General features: G+C 37.4%; 1 protein-coding gene across 2 annotated transcripts; it reads right to left on the bottom strand.

Annotated features, from left to right (window-relative positions):
• Positions 1-1,756: 1,756 nt before the first annotated feature.
• Positions 1,757-19,429, bottom strand: LOC123866488 (beta-1,4-glucuronyltransferase 1). 2 transcript variants are annotated; one of them, XM_045908094.1, is made up of 6 exons: positions 19,419-19,429; positions 17,906-18,030; positions 17,243-17,472; positions 16,237-16,914; positions 15,831-15,987; positions 1,757-2,266 (listed from the first exon to the last, which is right to left on the bottom strand). In XM_045908094.1, exons 2-6 carry the CDS (start codon positions 17,930-17,932, stop codon positions 2,045-2,047), a joined length of 1,314 nt encoding a protein of 437 aa, XP_045764050.1. In that variant the 5' UTR covers positions 17,933-18,030; positions 19,419-19,429; the 3' UTR covers positions 1,757-2,044. The 2 variants fall into 2 exon arrangements, with proteins under 2 accessions (XP_045764050.1, XP_045764049.1); XM_045908093.1 differs by lacking the exon at positions 19,419-19,429 and adding an exon at positions 18,221-18,510 and having other exon boundaries at positions 17,906-18,041.
• Positions 19,430-21,206: the final 1,777 nt, after the last annotated feature.

The following is a 21,206-nucleotide window of genomic DNA, read 5'->3' as shown; positions in this document are numbered from 1 at the left end:
GGTTCGGAGAACCAAATTACTATGTACAGTAGGTCGAAATGGCAACTAGGGGGGGACTCCCCGCACACCCGTACGTCACCCACGCTCGCCCGCACCGGGTTAGATTCTCAAAAGATATACCTACTCATAATAGAAAATAATAATGGAAGAAATAAATATGTAATATGAATATTGTATAATAATATTATTATAAATCAAAAATAAAACTCTACAATAGTATTTTTTACATTTATATACACAATTCTTATCTTTATTCTTGTTTATCTACAACAAATATTTGTGCTTTTACAATACCTACGTCCTGCGTGTATAATATTATATTTTATTCTAACGTATTAATCTAGTTAGGTACTTCAATATAAGTAATACTGTAAATATTCAACATTAAATAATTATAATACTTGTAAAATTATTGTAATCAATAGTCACCTATTTTAATTATATTAAATCTAAATTAATACCTACCTATTAGGAACACAATAACAAATAAATTTGAATTTATTTTATGTAAATACAACATAAACATAAAAAGTTAAACAAACTACTTTCTATAATATTTAAAATCAAAGACATTTTTGATAATGGCGTCGATTCTGATGTCTATCTAAACTGAATTTAGAGTATCTGCATCTTTTTATTTTTAATATTGCTAAAAAGGAAGAACAATCAATTTTAAATTAAAGATTCTATGGTTCTACTCTATGCTCTGAGATTTGACTGTTTTAAATTAAATTAACTTTGTGTTTTTTTCTTTAAGTACCTATATTGGTAAGAAAAAGTTTCTTAACAACCTTGTTATTTGTCAAAAATGGTACACTTTATAGTCAATCAAAGACATTTTTGATAATGGCGTCGATTCTGATGTCTCTCTAAACTGAATTTAGAGTATCTGCATCTTTTTCTTTTTAATATTGCTAAAAAGGAAGAACAATTTTAAATTAAAGATTCTACTCGTATGGTTCTACTCTATGCTCTAAGATTTGGCTGTTTTAAATTAAATTAACTTTGTCTGTTTTTTCTTTAAGTACCTACATTGGTAAGAAAAAATTACTTAACAACCTTGTTATTTGTCAAAAATGGTATACTTTATAGACTTTTTTAACAAATAACTTTCCGTGTCATGTGATCATTAGTTTATCCCGTAAATAATAATTATGAATCAGGATAGATAGGGACAGCAACATAAATAATATCATATACCTAAAGTTGCCAGGTGTTCGTCAAGTGAATTGTTTCCTTAGTGGTCGCATTTTGCACATTAACTAATAAACCAACAATTATTTACAATTTATAGTAAAGTCTAAAAATTCTTATAATATGTACATGAAACTTAGACTATTTACATTTAGCTTGCAACCTAGATAAATACTGTGCGCGGATAAAATTTGAACTTTCAACATAAACTTAAACTATTTATTGCGCATTAAAACTTAACTAAATTACAAATAAATCCACATAGGAAAGTCAGGTGGAAGACCATAGTCGTAATAATAAATTGTCAAACACATTCACAGCACTTTCCACAAACTTCTAGAACTATGCGCAAAACTCGCTTACTACAATTAGCGTTAAATGTCAGTAAATTAACGAAATGCTGCCCTACAAAGGATATTAATTGCATGTCCTGTAACACTTAAGGTGATACCTGCCGTGTAAATACATAAAATTAACTAGATGATGCCGCGTAAGTGTCGGTTTTTTAAACTCGTGGGAACTCTTCGATTTTCCAGGATAGAAAACTTATATCCGTCTCCAGGATGCAAGCTGTCTGTCCCAATTTTGTCAAAATTTGTTAAGCGAATGAGCCCTGAAAACTAACAAACAAGACGGACAGACACACTTTCGCATTTTTAATATTGGTAGATAGATAGGTACCTGAGTATGAATTAGGTTTCGTCACACGAGTATGAGTTAATAGATAACGCTATCTGCAGTGAACAAGTTTTTGTTCACACAAAAAACTAACACTCAAAGCTCAGAAAAATTGTAGAAGTATAGAAAAGGTTGTTAGAAGGCCGGCCAGCTTAGCGCGGCCTTGCGAGGCCTATGTCTTCTTGGCCTGCTGGGGTCTTCTCAACAGGTGGAGGGGGTCCCTCCTATACCTCGCGTAAAGCTCTCTCTTGAATGTTTCGAAGTGCTTTCTATTCTTCTCGTTCTGCTTCTCCCGCCACAGAGGGCGGGTGCGTCGAGCCTGCAGGCCCCAGTGGATGGTGAAGATTGGTGACAGGACCTTGAACTGGTACCCGATGAGAAACATCTCGTACACCTGGAGAAGATGAACCTAGTTAGTTAATCGGACAACTTTGGGTCGACGCATAAAGGCGGAGCGGAGCAGAGTCCTTCTGTCAACAGAGTGTTTTTGACAGCCTCCCTGGCACAGTCGTAAACGCTGTGGTCTTATTAGTGGGAGGTCCCGGGTTCGATTTCCGGCAGAGGTTTGAAATTTTATAATTTCTCTGGTACGGTCTGGTGACTGGTGTAAGGCTTCGGCGGTGGCTAGTTACCACTCTACCGGAACGATGCCGTGTAGAAACCAAAGGAGTATCTACGGGTTTTATAAAAACTGCCATACCCCTTTCAGGTTAGCCCGCTTCCATCTTAGACTGCATCATCACTTACCACCAGGTGAGATTGTCGTCAAACTAAGCTTTGATGTTTGGGAAATAATCATTTCCCCGCTTGTATATTATTATTAGCTAACGTACCTATGCCTATGCGTAAATCTGCACGATATTGGCTGCTATCACCAGCCTAACACTGATGATAGCAACCGAGCTTATTTGACATTTATCTTTAATCCATTGAATGTTTTCTATGAAAAATATTTTGATATCATTCACTGACGCAGTAATGTAGAACCAACCAATGTCAAATGGACTCTGTTGCTATCATTCAGTGTTTGACAGTCTTGTTTTGCGCACACTACCTACATATTTAGTTAAGTAATTACTAATTATCAAAAAGATCCTATAGGCACTTGTATGGGCACATGAGTTATTATAAGATCTATAGATACTTAGGTATACATTTTTGAACGCAGGTTACGTAGGTTAGAGTATACCTCTAATATAGGTAGGATAGGTACCTACTTAGGTACCTATCTATTAAAATTCATAATAGGTATAGTTCTCTTAGTGGTTATTTCCGGAATATCCCCCAAGGTTAGTTAAAATACCTACCCTTCAGGTGAACTGTAATTATATGTAATTCAAATTTTTCAGCTCCATTTAGGTATATTTATTTAAGTAAGTAGGTACATTAGATCGTACCCATGCAAAGGCAAAACTCTAACAATTCTAATGTATTAGATATTTACTTACTTACTTTATTTTGTTGATAAAGAACCTACTTAATATAACAAAATTGAGACAAGTGGGTTGGACTTTATTGGGTCGGTACTTTATATAACAGATTTATCATAAGAGAACATTCTCAGGGCAATAAAGAAAACAACATTATTACGTAAAGTTTATTTTTAAAAGTAACAAAAAATAAATAAACACAGTCGATAAGCGGGGCAGACGCGCGCAACCCAAATATTTGTTCCTTATTTATATCACAGACGCTATCGCATTGAAATCAACCTTGTTGCATTGACATAAACGCTATATTAGTTTGGGCACAGTTTAGCTATCATACAGTTCAGAAAGGCTAACATACAGGCCATCCCAGTACCAAAACCTAGAATTCGTGTTACGAATTCTGCGTGTCGGGACTGGGAATCTATGTGGAAACGGAGCCTTATCACCAAGAAACGTACTCTTTCTTTGCAATTTCGGTGTACAAAATTGTTTTTTTTTTTCGTAACCAAGATTTTTGAGTTTTTGAGAGACCGAAAAAATTTCGCTTAAGTTAGGATTCTGTATCCGCTTTACCTTTCACTGCTTCTTAAGATGGCACCTTCAAATCAACTGTAAAAGTTTAACTTTCATAACCTAATATCGAGTGTGAAGTGCCGCTGAATAAGGATGTCCTATGCACACTGACTTAAGAGGACGATGACACTTAAATACCACGAACCTTCCCAACGCAAACCACCCAGAGTAAAAGTGTGACTTGGTGGGAATTCTAACGGGCAAAAACGGCAACTAGTAACAGTGTAACTCGATGGGAGAAAAACAATGAGCTCCCAATGAGTCAGACTGTGACACAATTGAGTGTGACTCATTGGGAACCCCACACTGGGTACACCAGATTCTTCGCGAGATCCCCTGAATGTTCGCTTCTGAACTGTACGATCGCTAGGCCGTGCTAGATCTAGACACCAGTCATTTGCGTGACCCAGTCTCGGAGCGCGGCCACGTTGCTGAACACCGTGGGCGAGAGAGGCAGAGCGCAGCCTCGAGCGAACGACACGATGCCGAACGCCGTCCCTCTGAACACGGCCGGCCCTCCCGAGTCGCCCTACAAACAAGTGATAAATATAAGTTACACAGAATCTGGATACAAACATACATACATACATAGACTGCTAAAATCATAACCCTTCTTTTTGGCCTTGCCGCAGTTGGGTAAAAATGTACAAGTTGTTAAACCCATATACGAGTAAGTGCACTTACACCACGGATAGTTTTTGTAGAGCAAAGTTTTCAAGTGTCAGTACGTAGATGTCTGAGTACAGAAAGTTCTCAAAATATCACTGCGGTGTATCACCATAAAAATGAAAGTTACCAGCAATTAATTTAAAAGGGTCCACATACATATTCAACATTCTGGCAAGTTTTCCCCTCCCATATGTATTCTGTGCCCTTACGTGAAATGGGGCAATTTCACCAGAAAATTAATAAATGCTCATTTTTCTGTGACAATTTCGTAGGCAATATTATAGTGTTATAATAATATTATCTAGCAATGAACTTTAACAAAAATCAATAAAGTAAATGTGTTAAAGTTGCGAAAAAAGTTACGCTACGAAAACATGTTAGGATTAGGCTATTTAAGTACCTGACAGGAAGAAACACCGCCTATAAGGAAATGTCCACCGCAGAACATATTCGACGTGAGCGAGTCTCCATAGGAAAGTCTACACAGCCAATGTGGCACCACCGGCACATTAGCCTCCATCATATTCCTGGGGATACGACGTCCTCCTGGCTGAAGAGAAACCATAGAGGAAGTAAAGTAATAAAAGTTGCAAAGCATGAACTACAAAATATCCATAGAACAGCAAAAATAAAATACATCATTCCAGTTGGAGTTAAATAACCAAATTTTATTAATCTAGGTAGGTGTAGATAGTCTACCACACTCCAGCAAAGTCATGCTGTCAAGCAAATTAGCATTCCGGCGCGATGCCAAGCAGAAATGGATAAAGAGCAAGGACTAAGGATTTAATACAACTGCCATAACCCTTCAAAATTAGACCACTTCCATCTTAAACTGCATCATTACTTACCACGAGGTCACCAGACGAGATCACACGATCTAAAGTATCTGAGTTTTCCAAAACATCATTTTCAAATAAATAATTATGTATTTAGGCAACGTCCATCTTGACAGCTTGACATTTGTCAATTGACATAATATTATAAACCTAAAGGTTATCTAACCTTCTTTTCTACAAGAAAACTAGAAAAGAGCTGATAACTCTTAAACGGCTGAACCAATTTTTTTGGATTATAGCTAAGAACACTCTCGATCAAGCCACCTTTCAAACAAAAAAAAAGTAAATTAAAATCGGTTCATTCGTTTAGACGCTACGATGCCACAGACAGATACACAGATACACAGACACACAGATACACACGTCAAACTTATAACACCCCTCTTTTTGGGTCGGGGGTTAAAAATAAAAAATAAAACTAACAGCAGTCAATCCCCATCCAGTAACAGTAAGTCTCACAAGCGGTACCGCTTGTCTTGGATTCGGCAACCGGATTGGTTGTATCGCTGGTCCGAACACCAGTGGATTTGTGAGACGAAGTGCAGCTATGTCATGATCGAACTGGGGCTGTCCGTATTGAGGGTGTACGGAGACTCCGGACACACTGACTATATTGCCCCCTCGGTCTCGTCGTGTACTTCCCACTCGAATAAGGATGGCACCGGGAACTGCACTGTACAAGAATATTCAAATATCAAAATGGGGCTGACATATACATAGATATAAAAGCCCCTAAATAAGTAAAGAAAAAAAATATTTTCCTTTTCAAAAATTTGATTCAATTATGAACCATAAAGGTCAGGTCAAAAATAGTAGGTCAGTACTTCTAATGTCTATCAAAACAAACGACGACAAAAAATAGGCACAAAGTTAAGCAACAAAACAAGCCTTGATAATTTTATCAAAAAGTAAAATAAGATTTCTTTTTAGTTATGAAATTGCTGAATTAATTAAAAACATTTGTAAAATGATATAGCCTGGAAACGCTTAAAATAAAAATCTGAAAAGGGGCAAAATTGACAAATCCAAATATATCTAAAGAACTGACCTAGTTTTACATACCTAACAGTTATGTTGTATGAACAAATATTAATTTTAGAACATCAAAGTTAAAAAGGACATTAAAACATTATTTAAAAAAAAAATTATACATACTTTTGCACGCAATGCGCTGCTGTGAGAATATAGTCCCTGCTGATAATAAAACCTCCACAGAAAGAGTTTCCATTAATCACCATGGACACCTGATAAGGATGCCTCGTCACTGAACTAGGTCTCCCTCCTATAATCTGCCCACTCAATTCTGGACAGGCTGCTGTGAGCTCGACATCCTGTAACTCGTCTTCTGAAGCTGTATCCTGTGTATCCTGTGTATCTTCAGTGTCCCCGTCTGCAGTTTCTTGGAGATCTAAAAATTTAATAATAAGCAGATTCTTGTCAATATTTTGTTTTTGTAATATAGTAATGAAAAGATAATTACGCCTAAATGTTAAATAATCTACGTAAATAATGATAGCTCAATCCGTAAATTATAAAGAGTGCAATGTACTGGGTGGCATAATGCAATTAGATCATGAGTTTGGTCGGTGACGAAACTTTCGCGGTTTTTCATAAATGTTATTTGTGTAAGATAATAATCTCCAATTTGAAGATTATTTATTTGTGAATAATCTTCAAATCTACATCACTTGTTTTTTCCTGAGCATAAGTTAGGAATATCATAATCAAAATAAAAAAGACTGTAAAGTTAAAGACAAGCGTTAAGTAAAAAAGTATGCCAAAATTCACATACTCACCACCAATGGATACGAGGCAAAGAAGTAGCCATAAAAGTGGCCAATCCATCGCGGAGCGGGTGGTAAACGGGCAAATAGCAAGCAGGAGCTGGGGCGACTGAACGGAGGTCCCAAACTGAAGTAATGCCTAACACTTGACCGCAATTGGAAATTTTGCACGCTGCACCGCTGCCACGGTCACGACCTTCCGCTTTCGGGGTTTCAAGACTTTCATACTTAGGTTATTGTCATTTTATAACAGGTCGATACGAAAATATTTGAACGAGAAATACATAATCTCATTAAAAATACTGTTGTATAACAATGTTAGTAATATTATCATCTACATGTTACAGTTCATAGTTTATTAGATATTACATAAGGGAAGGGTTGATGATCCGTAACAGAAGCAGATGATACTAGGGAAGTAGATTGATCAGGTACTTAAGAAGATTAAATACGTCGATTGGTATATAATACCAACTGAGCGAACTACTAGATATACGAAAAGTCTCATTATATTATTTAATCTTTAGATAGCTCTATTCAGTTTGAAATTAAATAAATTGGACTTAAATAAATGTGTAGTTAATATCAATATCAGCTCAGAGAATAGCTAACTAAATTTTACTATAACGTTAATATAAATATGCTCATCTATTTACTCAAAGACTGGATACACTGTTTGTAATCATTATATCACTCATCAACAAATGTATCGTTTCATCTTGCAACAGTTAGCAGTCCGTTTTTCAATGAATCAATATGCACGCCGCCGTGCGGTTCGTCTCAAATCATCAGCGTTTGGCGTCATTGGCCATCGTCATTATTGACGCAACTTTTCACACGCTCCTTCAAAAATAGATCAGCTTACGCCGCTTCCACCGGCCGTTGGCTATTATACGTTAAATACGAAGACTTTTACCCTTACATCACGCACTAAAATAAATTGAAAAATAGTTTACAAGTCCGTAAACAACTTAGTTAAAATTCTTGTTGACTTGTGACCGTGACTTTCATTCAGAAGAAATGGATGATAAAAAGAGTAATCTTCTGGGTAAAATTATTTCAGATTTAAAATCAGAAAACGAGAAGAAATGAACCAAGTGCCTTAGATGATGTAAATAAGAAAGACAAATGAAAAAAATTCTATCAATGATTTAGGTTAAGGGAAAACGTCCGGCTAAAATTCATTAGGGTCTTAATTATATTTGAATCTTTTGAGCAATCCGCCTCACGGCGAAATTGGAAATAAAAGAAATGAAGATTAGCTTAGTTAGCGCTTTAAAACATCCAATCAGCTCTAACGAGGGAATATTTCGAAAGATTTCCTGCGAAACGGTAAATTCGCGCCGGACAGATTGGCACAAAATCGTCATTTTATTATTTTTAGTATCAGTTCTTCCGTCCACGGGCGGCTGAAAATAATTATATCGCTTGCAACATTCCTCGCTTTATGAGATTTCTAATCTTTGGTTTCTTTTGAAACAGTCTGGAAATGTTCAATTTTATTCTAAACTAGCTGTGCCCGCGACTTCGTTCGCGTGGAATAGTGACTTTTCGCGCTTTATATAGCCACGGACGCTCAGGCGCGAGGCGCCGTGATTCTTTAAATTGACATAACTTTTTTATTTATGAACCGATTGACATGAAATAAACATTAAATCCTAAGTGAAGCTTACTACAATATATTAGTGAAAACCGTATCTAAATCGAATAAGCCGTTTCTGAGATTAGCGTGCACAAACACACAGACAAACAGACAAACAGACAAATAAACAAACAGACAAAAAAAAAATTAATTACAATTTCGGGTTCGGCATCGATATAATAACAACCCCTGCTACTTTTTTTTTATATATTTCCATTGTACAGACACCACTTTTCTACAATTTTATTATATGTATAGATGAATTCAAAACATCGCCGAAGTATTTTTGTCGGTTGTTGTCATTTGAATTGTAGCATTACTGCATTTTAAATGCTTCAACACGAAAATCTTTTTTCAGACTTTGAACCTTGGTACGTCGTCGTATCTATTAAATCAATTTCTGCAAATAATTTTAGAAAATTACCATTACACAAGTTTAAAAACGTACTTATTCATAGTTTGAATTAAGTTCATAAGTATTGATTTCGAATAAATGTTAACAGTGAAGAAAAATGAAATTACAATAAATAAGTAGGTAGGCATGGAAATTAAATACTAACTAGAATTAATAAAAAAAAATAGATCTCATTAATATAAAATGGTCTTAAAAATCGGAAATGATAAAGTCGATATTCAGAAGATAATAAGCGAAAGACTATTCATTCTCTGACAATGCACTATTTATTATTCTTGATCAAAATCATCTCTGTCCAGATTTCAAAATTTCGATTGACACAATGAATCGGAAGAGGCTATTTACTTATAATTAAGATGATATAATCGAATAAACGATCTTCAATTGATTAATTAGGTCTTGAATCTTGAGATGAAATTGAGAACTGGCGTATCGTATAATGCAGCCGATGATTCAACAACCTTCACCCGTCACCGGACCGTGACGAGCTCAGTTATGAGATAAAGCGGATACTTCTTTAGAGGTAGAGATGTAGAGAGTAGGTAATGATGATCATAAATCATCATTATAATCCTGAAAAGCACTGATGATTTAATGTTTTACCTTCGCGACTTAATCTGCGCGGGTTAAGGTTTTTCAAAAATCCTGTGGGAACTCTATGATTTTTCGAGATAAAGTTAGCCCACATCCGATTTTGGAATGCAAGCTATCTGTGTACTAAATAAACGATGCCCAAGAATTCATTCATATCTATTTGGGGGTTTTTATCCCTTTTTCGGGACAAAAGTAACCTGAGTTCAAAATGGAATGCAAAACATCTTTGTATCACATCAAAATCGGTTAAACGGTAAAATAGTATCGACAGATAGACAAACAGACAGACAGATAAGCAGAGCAACACTTTTTGGTATTAATAATAATATTAGTAGTATGGACAGTGGCCCATAATGCTTGGCGGAGAATCGAGTTCGCATACTCGGCACACGGCATAGTGGCATACCGGCCGTATCGCATTTCAGAAACATTCCCGTTCGCGACCGAGCTATTCCCGTCGTGGTCGCCACGCGTAGGCACACGACACATGCTAACTGTTTACTGCGTTTACAAAAGACCAAATTGACTTAGGTAGTAAGTGATTACTTATTATTAGTGATTATTAGTGTTGGAAGGGAGATGCAGGCAAAAGAGGTCAAGGTTGCCAAAGACGCAAATGGTTGGACGATATAAAGGGGTGGACAGGGCTTAGTTACCCGAAGTTGAAAGAGGCGGCTTTTAATAGAGAAGCTTTTTCGGATGATGATCGCCAAACTTCGTTTGGAAGAAGGCATGCGATGATGATGATGATGATTACTAGGGCATCTAATGCCTCGTTTCATACCCCAGACGCAAAAAAAGGATGTCATATGACTTATCAGCTGGCCAGCTTTGTCTGTGTGTCTGCATTTTGTGTGTTTTGGGGATTGGCATTGTAATTTGTAGTGTTCAAACGAAGTGTTTGACTTGTTTATATGCATTTTTTTCGAAGCCGTGTCGAAAATTTGTTGTCTGCTTGAGGATCAGCTATCAGCAGGCACCGGCAACTATGCAACATAATATGATGGTCCCCTAGACTCAATACTGCAACCAGGCAGATCTCTCGATGAGTAGTCAGTAGATAGGCACCGACATAATAGATAGTAATATATATCCAATTTCATAAAAGGTAAATGTGTAATAAGATATTTTCGAAACACACTAAGTATAAACCTAGATAAAGTTCGCTGTTGGAGAAGAAAAGTGGTGCAGCTTAACAAAATGTAAAATTGTTCCACAACATGTGGAATTTTGTGGAACAATTTTACATCTAAAATTCTTACATTATGGCAATTTTAAGCTTCTTCCCTTATATCAACAAAATACACATCACATTTTGGCATAACAAGCATTTGTCTTATCATAGCTCTTATCTCACGCACAGAAAACGGCGTTAGTTATGAAGCGTAACATAACGATAGAGCCGACACTGCCAAGAGACGAGCGTTTGGCACGCGTCCATGATGGGCTACAAGACGTCTTGAAGTCATGTTGTAAATCCGTGCCACTCACCAACACATTGTTGTTTTCTGTAATTGGCTATAACTTGCTGAGGAATTGGAAAATTTATAGTTTTCCGATTTCTGATAGTGAATTGCAATTAAGTACCTACAAAAGCAATTTTGATAAAACTTGCTACTTTCATGTCTGTTTTATTACGACTAACGAATGCCACGGACTTCATTTGCGTGGATGTAAGTTTTTAAAATCTCATGGGAATTCTTTAACTTTTTGGAATAAATAATAGCCTATGTCACTGTCCAGGTTTAACTTTGTCTTTACAACAAATCACGCCGATTCGTAGCTCCGTTGCATTGAAGGAGAAATTAACAAAAAAACACACTCTCGCATTTATAAAATAGGTAATTATGTCAGAACATGGCTAAACGTACAGTCATCTGAAAATTTAGCCGAAACTTGCAACTATAGTTAAGGACCCTGAAATATAAATATCAGGGAAATGAAAATATAAATGAAAGGCATTCCGAACCAGTGGTAGATGCTTTTGACGATTCAAAAGAACTTGTAAAAATCTAATTTAATAAAAATATTTTGAATTTGGATTTGAAAAATAATAGGGGGTCTGAAAAAAATATTTTATCAAATTCTACGAAAGTGTTACTTTGTTACGTGCCTAATAGTTTGTAAATTTCGATCAGCTCAATCAAAATGCTTGCAAAACTATTTTGAGCTCAATAAAATTCGTTCGTACTTGAAACCGGTTCGAAGTAAAACTACGAACTATTAAGCGCTGTATCCGCAATTCCGGGGACATTTTATCGGAACTGAGAAATTTTAATTTGGCCTTTTTGGGTCAATTTATGTGACGGCAATGTCCGACGCCGACGCGGAATGAAACTCATTAATCCGATCGTGTTTCAATATAGTGGCGCCATCTATAAATTTTGGCGTGAGCAATTACGTTCTGTCGTGGCGGACAAAAAGTTTATTTATTGCCCAGATATGCTCCCAATATCTTTTTGTTACGTACGATTGGTCGGGGGCTGTAAATTTTAATATATTGGCGTGGGAGAATTTATACCCGCCTGTTAGCGTTAAGCGTCGAAAAGGGTCTCTCTATAATAGGTGAAGTACCTTCAGCTACTTTATAGGTCTATACTTAACATTAACTGAAAATGAAAACGTTGTTGTTTGGTAATATATTAGTTTCTAAACGAGTGGGGCAATTTCCCTACAATTTTAGGGATACTCCAACAGTCTTCTTTGTTAGGTTTATTTTTATTTAGTTTTTTAGAACTATCCGTTAAGTACGTACCTACTTACTATCTGTTATTTACTCACAAGTTTACAAAATAAATATGATTATGATTAACGAGGTTATTTACCATCCTATTTAGTAGGTATAATTAAGTATTAAACACTGTGAATAGGGGCAATATCACCAGAATTCTGGGTGAATTACCACAGGGACTTGAATTAATAAAATTACCTAATTTTAGCTGTTAGAAAATGGAAACTCAGAATTTTTCATTCCAGCTGTAAGTGGGCGGGTATTTTAGATACCCACCCACTGTATCTACTGTACGATATACAGTAGAGCAGAGAGCAAAGATAAGCGAGTGATATCTGGCCATGAATCTTGTATGCTGCTTGTTATTGGAGCCATAAATCTCTCGGAAGATATGTAGCTACTATAGCTACTAGCTAGTGTGAACGAACGTTACGAATACGTAGCGTTCGTTGCGGCGGCGATGCAGCCAAATGGCTTGTTCGAATTTTCTACTACATTCTCTCCTGTCTGTCACGGTTAGTGATATACAAGGAATTACAAGATTAATCTATACTTATCTATACTAATAAATAAAATTGGAGTGTCTGTCTGTAATTTCGAAATAACTACCTCATATTAAGCTCATATGGCTATTTGAACGATACCAACACTGAATCACACGTTTTTAAAATTTTTGTCTGTCTGTCTGTCTGTCTGTCTGTCTGTCTGTCTGTCTGTCTGTTTGAAAAGGCTAATCTTCGGAACGGCTGGACCGATTTTGACGGGGTTTTCACAGACAAGTAGAGAATTGACCAGGGACATAGGCTACTTTTTTAACCGACTTTCAAAAAGGGAGTTGTGTTTTTCTACCTATGTACACCGAAATCTCCGAGATTTCTGAACCGATTTGCGTCATTTCTTTTTTAATCGATAGAGGAACTTCGCGACATTGTTTCATAAAAAATTTGGAGTCCAACTCCTCAATCCTGATGCTGCAGGGGATCTGACCAATCCACGCGGGCGAAGCTGCGGGCATCAGCTAGTAATAAATAAAATTGAAGTGTCTGTCTGTTTGAACGGGCTAATCTTCGGAATGGCTGAACCTGTTTTGACAAGACTTTCACAGACAAATAGAGGATTAACCAAGGAGTAACATAGGCTACTTTTTAACCGACTTTAAAAAATGGAGGAGTTGTGTTTTTCTACCTATGTACACTGATATCTCCGAGATTTCTGAACCGATTTGCGTAATTTTTTTATCGATAAAGGCACTTCGCGACATTGTTCTATAAAAAACTTGGATTCCAACTCCTCAATCGTGATGCTGCAGAGGATCTGACCACTCCACGCGGGCGAAGCTGCGGCCATCATCTAGTCCATACTAATATTATAAATGCAAAAGTGTGTCTGCTGTCTGCTGTCCCAGAAATTGAGATGAGTAAATTTTTTTCTGGTGTCTGGCTGTCTGTCTATCTATCTGTCTGTCTGTCTGTCTGCTAACTTTTTACGGCCCAACAGTGAACCAATTTTGATGACATTTGGTACAGAGATAGCTTACATCCCGGAGAAGGACATAGGCTACTTTTTATCCCGGAAAGTTAAAGATTTCCCACCGGATTAAAAAAACTAAATCCACGCCGACAAAGTCGTGGCCATCAAAATATTATAGTTTTTAATATTTCTGTAGATAGGTAGGTAGGTGTAGGTATACCTACATTAAGTAGTATTGGAAACATTATTTTCGACGCTGTAATCCACGTAATAAAAGTTAGTCCCAAAGGAATGAGGTCGCCTAACATCGCATCGGTCAAATGTACAATCAACCACAAAATCAGATTAAAATAATTATTGTATGAACAGAATCTGAATCAGCCATGAACTGTGAAGTCTAGTGTAGAGCTTGTTTATTTTGAAATGACGCGCCCCATCACCGCAATTTAAACATCACTACTACACAAAATTATGTAGTGGGGCGCGTCATTTCAAAATAGACAAGCTCTATCTGTCTGTCTGCTGCATTTTCACGGTAACCTTGAATGAATTAGCCACTCAACCAATTTTAACATGGTACACAGATAGCTTATGTCCCGAAAACAAACACAAGCTACTTTATAAAGTGTAATTTCCGGGATAATCAAAGATTCCGGATTTCCGGAAAATCAAAGATTTCTTAAGGAACTTTTAAATCCCTATCCAACCAAACCACCACTGACGAAAGGACAACCGCCACTTTCTTTGTAGAGTTGGTACCAAAACTAAAACTAAAGATATATTAAAGTGAGTTGTCGAGGAATGGTTTGCCTATTGGAATTTTTTTCTTCTCACAGGCACTTGGTAGATCCTTATATCGGTGACATATTTTAAAGAAACCATAAAAATCGATAAACTTTGACGTTTGAAAGCGTGTTAGTTAGTTCAATCATACAAATAGACAACACACTAATCACTATACACTCTGTGCTAGTGTATGAATGGACTACAACAAAGTACGAAACAACAAATAAAAGAATGTTTGTTACAGATCACCAGATCGCCAATAATGATCGAAAAGATTGCGTGGCCGAGTGTACTGGCTTGAAGCCAACAGTGTGACGTCACAGAGCTTTATCGTATGCAGCGATTCCGTTAGATTGAAATAACTAGATGTACAAGATGTTTGAGATTTGAAGCCAATAAATAGTGTTTATTGCTCGTTAAATTAGCTAAACAATTTTTTTTAAAGTACTACGAATATATTTTTTCTAGAGAGTGACATAATTTAATATGCTGGACTTTTATTGGGTCTTAAATCGCCTGAGCTAGAGCTAAGAGTCCATTCAGTCTTAGATACTATATAGAGCTAAGAGAACTGCAAGCCGGTTGCAAAGTTGCAGTTAGGATGCAGTTTTATAGCAGTTGACAAAACTGCATCTACACTAGCTACGCTTACCCACATTATTTCTCACCAATGTTTTTCTTTATTTAAAAATATACCATTTAATATTTAATTTTGTTACCTAAACGTAAAATAATAATATTCATTTAAAAATATAAAAAATATACCTATGTATAGTAATAAAAAAATGATTATGTTTAGGCTTGCTCTAAAATTACAAATCTGCTAAACCACACTGCTACGTGGTCAAAGTTCATAAAAAAAAGTATCTAGGTGTTCCTCCAATCATAGCTGAGTTTGTGCGCACTGCGCATCAAACTGGCGGAACAATCCCGGATCGGCTTCTGCATTGGTAAGTACGTTGCATGTTTGCGTTGTGTTTGGACACATGAAGGGACCCCATCTTTAATCTGTATCAATCCCTTACCTGAGTGTTCCTCGTGAAGCCATAGCCGAGGAACCGCTCGTCATGAGCTGGCACGGTGTCCGGCGCCACGTAGAACGGCTCGTACAGGAGTTCGAAGTTAGTCACGTTGTGACTGATGTGCGTCTCCAGGGTCTCGTTCCCTCCCGATGACTCCCATCTATAAGAGGGATTTGAGATTAGGCTTTTACATTTTAAAATGTTCGCCACATTTTAATCCTACTGACTGCGCCACATTAAAGAAATAAAATAACAACGCTGAGCATTTTATCTGCCCACAAAAAGAAATGTATTTATATTAATGTATTTACATCATGGACTTTAGCTACGAGTATCTTATTTTTAATTCTGTGATAATGATAAAAAGACAGAGTTGGTTATAGGGGTGCTAAAAGGAGAATAAACTTACCTAGAAAAATTCGAGGCGTACTGGTTATAAATAAACACTTTCCTATGAAATGGTATGGCCAGTTTATTCCTCGACAGTCGCAGCAACTCCGATTTGTTGGCTGGGAAGTTCGCCACTCGTTTATCAAGCTCATAAGTCGGCACCACATAAGCACAGAGAGGGCATTTTGGTGTTTTGGCGAGAAAACTGTCTAGCGCATCCGCCATGCCTGCTGAAGGCACTATATCCACGTCTACCAGGAAAACATAAGGAGTGTGACAGTTTCTTCTCGCTAAGTTTCGCAAATGATTCTGTGGATATGGATGCCGCGCTCGCCAAGCGACCGTATCAGCTCTACGTTCTCTTAAAGGTAGAGGTGATGCTTTACAATTCCTTGCCCAAATAGGCATGTTTCCATGAACACCAGGTCTTTCCACAGGCGTAGCAACGTGCATCGCCATCCTCGCATAAACTTCTGGCCTACACCGAGACAGCCAAGTCACAAATGCTCGTAACAACCTTAGTTCGTCCCCAGCTACAAATACGGCCACTGAAATTGGCCCGGACCAATGCGCTGCTATTCTGAGCAGTTCGTGTAGCCTTTCTATTGAACTTTGTGTTGCTAAGCACACGCGGTGGTTGGAGGATATCTCCGCGTACATATCTCCGACTGTTGCGTAGTCGAACATCCTGTATGATCTAGAACAACAAAGAGTTTCATTAGCTCTCTCGAAGAGGTAAACGATCAACAATGACCATCGAAGAATGCCAAGAAGCCTTAAACTGGAGCCATCCCAGCGGCTCAACTTGAAGCTTAGCCTCGCAATGTGGCCGTGCATTTAAAACCGTGACGGGAAGGGTGTTGTGGGCTGTCAAGATCACCATCACCAAGATCTACCTTCCTCCTTTCACACTTCTGACCTGGATCCATCTCACTCAAGCTCGCCTTGAGGTCGTCATCCACAGCCGCGACAGCAGTAGTGTCGTGGCTCACCTAGCTCTACCATCTCTTTCCACCAGTACTGACCTGGAGCCATCCCAGCGGCCGAGCCTCAGGTCTAGCCTCGCGATAGGATCGTCGTCTACAGCCGTGACGGGCGCGGTATCGCAGGGCTCGCAGGTGGGCAGGTCGCCGGGCGGCGTGCTGCTGCGCGGGCAGGGCTGCGGGCTCAGCAGCCACATGTTGGCAGCCGCGTTGTACACCACCAGCGCGATTGCCGCGAGCGTTACCACGCTCCACTGGCAGCGCCAACGCCACTGAAACCAACAAACGATGTTATTTTTGACTCAATTGTAGACTGCATGACGCATTTCGTATCGATATTTTTCTTCACCTCAACCCAACAATTATTGAGAGGTTATTTTAGGCAATGGTAGGAAAAAGGTTCTCTTTGTCTAGCAGAAAAAAAAAATTGAGAAGGCAATATCGAGAACAGTTTTAACCTTACACGACAAATAAAATTTTAAATTAGGAACGATTTTTCGTCGAAATCAGGTTCGGTGTTGGAAAATTTCAAACCCGACTGCGCCAAATAAAGAGGCGATAGTGGTCAAGATACTTTTTCGTTCAACATTTCTGCCGTAAGATGTAGGTACGTTAACGTCCGTTTCCTGCCACGCTGAACTTTACCACGTTCAACCTAAGCCTCATTATTGCCTTCCATTGAGCATGCAAGCATAAAAAACTCACCACTTTGTCACGCCGCATCTTCGCCATTGGGCTTGACAAATCAAGAATCGCATAGCCCAAACACTCTAGTCACGCTGTGTTGCTGGTCATTTTGAACATTGTCGAGGGTAGATCCAACAAAATTCCTGATCTTTTTCTGAAAAAAAACCATAATTGAAAAGTTAGTCTCTGAAGAGCAGTTTCTGACGGATAACTACGAGTAGACCGGAGGCCAGTCTAGACCAGAGACCATTTAGAAATTATCTTCCGAATTGCACCTGCCGGGAATCAAACCAGGGTTTTACCACTTATAAGGAGAGTTCCGAAGGTACTTACCGTTTACTCAGTAGGCTCTATTATTTTACTACTTTTTATCACAAAAAAAATACTTCACGGTGCACTACACATTACATAGGACCTAACCTCACTAAATATTTACACAATACCAGTAACGAAGAATTGCAACCGTGTATAGATCGGGCCTTAGAACACAGATAAGGGTGAATCCGCACTCTGTGTAAATAGCTCCTTATAATAGTGTTTTTGTTATTATTTACTTTGAATGTGTTTTTTGGAAATAATAATGAAAACACGTCAGGGTGTTATTCGATGGTCCTACTGCGCATGTGCGGATTTGTGCCATGCGCAATGCTTAGCTGATAATGCTATCATAAATGAAATACGAGAACTCTCCGTGCTCTCCAGTCTGCAATAGGTACCTACATTACCTAGCTAAATATTTTAATACGTATTTGATAGGTAACTAAGTACTACGAAAACCAGCAATGCGTAGAAATACCTAGGACATAAAATATTTTCATATTAGGAAAGTAAGTGTTTACGTAAATAATAAATTATTAAAGATACCACCTACCTAGGCATTTGCTACTGTACCTACTTGTTTCCAGATTGCAATAATAAAATTATCTACCGCCATTTTTCGCTGTGACTCCACATTGGCACCTCATTGGCACTGTTCCCGCTCCAGCCGTGTTCTGAGGGACCGTAGGTAGTAACAAAAAAACCACACGGTTTGTTCTAAAAGGCCGGGCCGGTTTATTGAACCCAAGGACGAACACACGTTGATCAATATTTTACATGAGTATATATTCCTTACATAATCGACCAAGACCGCGACATATTGGTCGTACAGCGCCATCTATTATCTGGCTTGGTAAACAATATAATTGGTCTTGAACATACCGCCCGCCAAGGACATTTAGTGAGAAATGTCCTTAATTAAATGTGTTAATATTATGTACTCGTAAATATGACTATGTTCTTGGTGGGTGGTCTTACATGGTTTGAAACTTGTGCTAAATGAACTATAAATGAACTAGGTTGAACTTTGAAATTACATAATGTTAAATGCACTAGTCTCGAATTTTGAACTAAATTAAACAATTATAAATGAACTAAATTGCGCTTTTAAACCATGCAATGGTTTGCTCTTACATGAAATAAATTTACAAATTTGATCTTATGAACTATAGATATTATCAAACATGAGCTATACATAAACTTAAACTATAACAATTTCTTATTATCTAACTAACCTATACATAGGTACGGTGTTGATCTAGTAACAGTTTGACCTCAACGATGACTAATCGCATTTTGAATGAATTGCCACCTTTTCAGTATACTTACATTGGACTCAAAATAGTTAAGTATTATTAACCTTTGGTACAGCTATCAGTGGCCCTACGGTTCTTACAAATACAGGTGTAAACGGCAGAGAGTCACTGAGATCTGAACTGTCTCCAGATATGGGCTGTTCTAAATTTGTATATTTTAAATTGTAAGCAACTTTTGTCCTCCTAAGTACTTGAAATATTGTTCTTAAATTCTTCGGTTCGTACTTTCTTCTTCAGTAAATATTTTAAAACTAAATGAGAGTTTGATCTCCTTCCGAATGAACTTTTAACTCTGTCGGCAACTGGATACCTAATGTGGATTTTGTGATCTGCACTGTGTATACTTATTTAAATGAATCACCGAACTTTTGAAATTTAATACTAGCTTCTGTTATGTGCTTCACCATCGTGGGACTTGTACTGTAGTAAGTTGTTCTACTTCTTCAAGGTAAGTATTCTTTAATTTTCTTTAAAATTATGCTAAAATTGTCTTTTGCTATTTTGCTATACCGAATATGCCTTTTCTTTTGAATAAATATTTTTTGCTTTATACTTAGTGCTATCCACTCTAGTGGCCTATATGATGTATACTAATTGATAATATTGATCTTTTTGTTTCAGGTCCAGACGTTGGCTTCAGTATTCACCGAGCATCTAGATTGATCTTCGCTTCGGATAAAGATAAGTTCTAAATCCTATGGCACTCTTTTTCCATTTTTATTTTGCCCTTGATCTTTGTTTTGTCCTTAATAATTTTTGTCCTTTAATTTTTGTTGTTCTTTTGCTCTAGTTGTCCCTTTTGTTCTAGTTGTCCTTTTTGTTCTAGTTGTCCTTTTTGTTCTAGTTGTCCTTTTTGTTCTAGTTGTCCTTTTTGTTCTAGCGTTCTTTTAGTTCTAGTTATCCTTTTTTTGTTCTAATATTCATTTTTGTTCTTCATGTCCTTTTTGATCTTGAGGCTAATTTTGCTCTGTTTGTTCTTTTCCATTGTGTTCTGTTTGTGCTTACCCTTGCTTAAGGTGTCTTGCTGTTGCTTGTCGTTTTCTTGTGTGTGGTTTTGTAAGTTCTCTTGATCTTCTTTCTTATATATGCTTGTTAATATATCTACTTTATTGTTATTCCATTTTTCAGCTTGCTCTTTTAAGGTTGTCTTATCGTTTCTTACGAATGCATGATGTAGTAAGTAGATAGTTCCATTATTTTCTCTGTCGTTTATGTTTACAGATTTTATGTGTCCTAATTGTGAATTTCTGTTGAGTACTTTTGTATGTTCTATTTGTTTCAGATCTGAAATCTTCGATAACCTTTTGTGTGATGGTTGGATTTTGGTTACGTTCAGGTGTCGTGTCCGACTGCGACCTTCATCTGTCCTATTTGGTGTTCTTGGTTTGAACTTTTGCTCTACTTCTATCCGTTTTGAATTTTTAGTTTCAGTGACCTGAGCATGCATAACCGATATTTTCGGAGTGTCCTCGTTGTTCTTGTTAAATTGTTCATTAACTGTGCCAGACAGAATCCACCCTAATGTTGTTCTTTGTGCTATAAGTTTCCCATTACGGCTCTTCTTTATGCCTTCTTGTACTATTTGGCTATAAATATTAGCACCCAACAGCAAATCGATTGCCTTGGAAGTGTTGAAATGGGGATCTGCTAGTTGTAAGTTCTTAAATTCTGTCCAGTCCATGTTA

This window comes from Maniola jurtina, chromosome 6 (assembly GCF_905333055.1).
Source record: "Maniola jurtina chromosome 6, ilManJurt1.1, whole genome shotgun sequence".
Lineage (NCBI taxonomy): Eukaryota > Metazoa > Arthropoda > Insecta > Lepidoptera > Nymphalidae > Maniola > Maniola jurtina.
This window is presented reverse-complemented; position numbering and strand designations above follow the sequence as displayed.

Bases quoted from the DNA above. Each gene is read 5' to 3' on its own strand.
- LOC123866488 (XM_045908094.1), bottom strand. From the start codon at position 17,932: ATGGCGAAGATGCGGCGTGACAAAGTG. The intron at 17,473-17,905 runs GTGAGTTTTTTA...TGTTGGTTTCAG, and splicing joins AGATGCGGCGTGACAAAGTG to TGGCGTTGGCGCTGCCAGTG. The intron at 15,988-16,236 runs GTAAGTTTATTC...TCCCTCTTATAG, and splicing joins TACGCCTCGAATTTTTCTAG to ATGGGAGTCATCGGGAGGGA.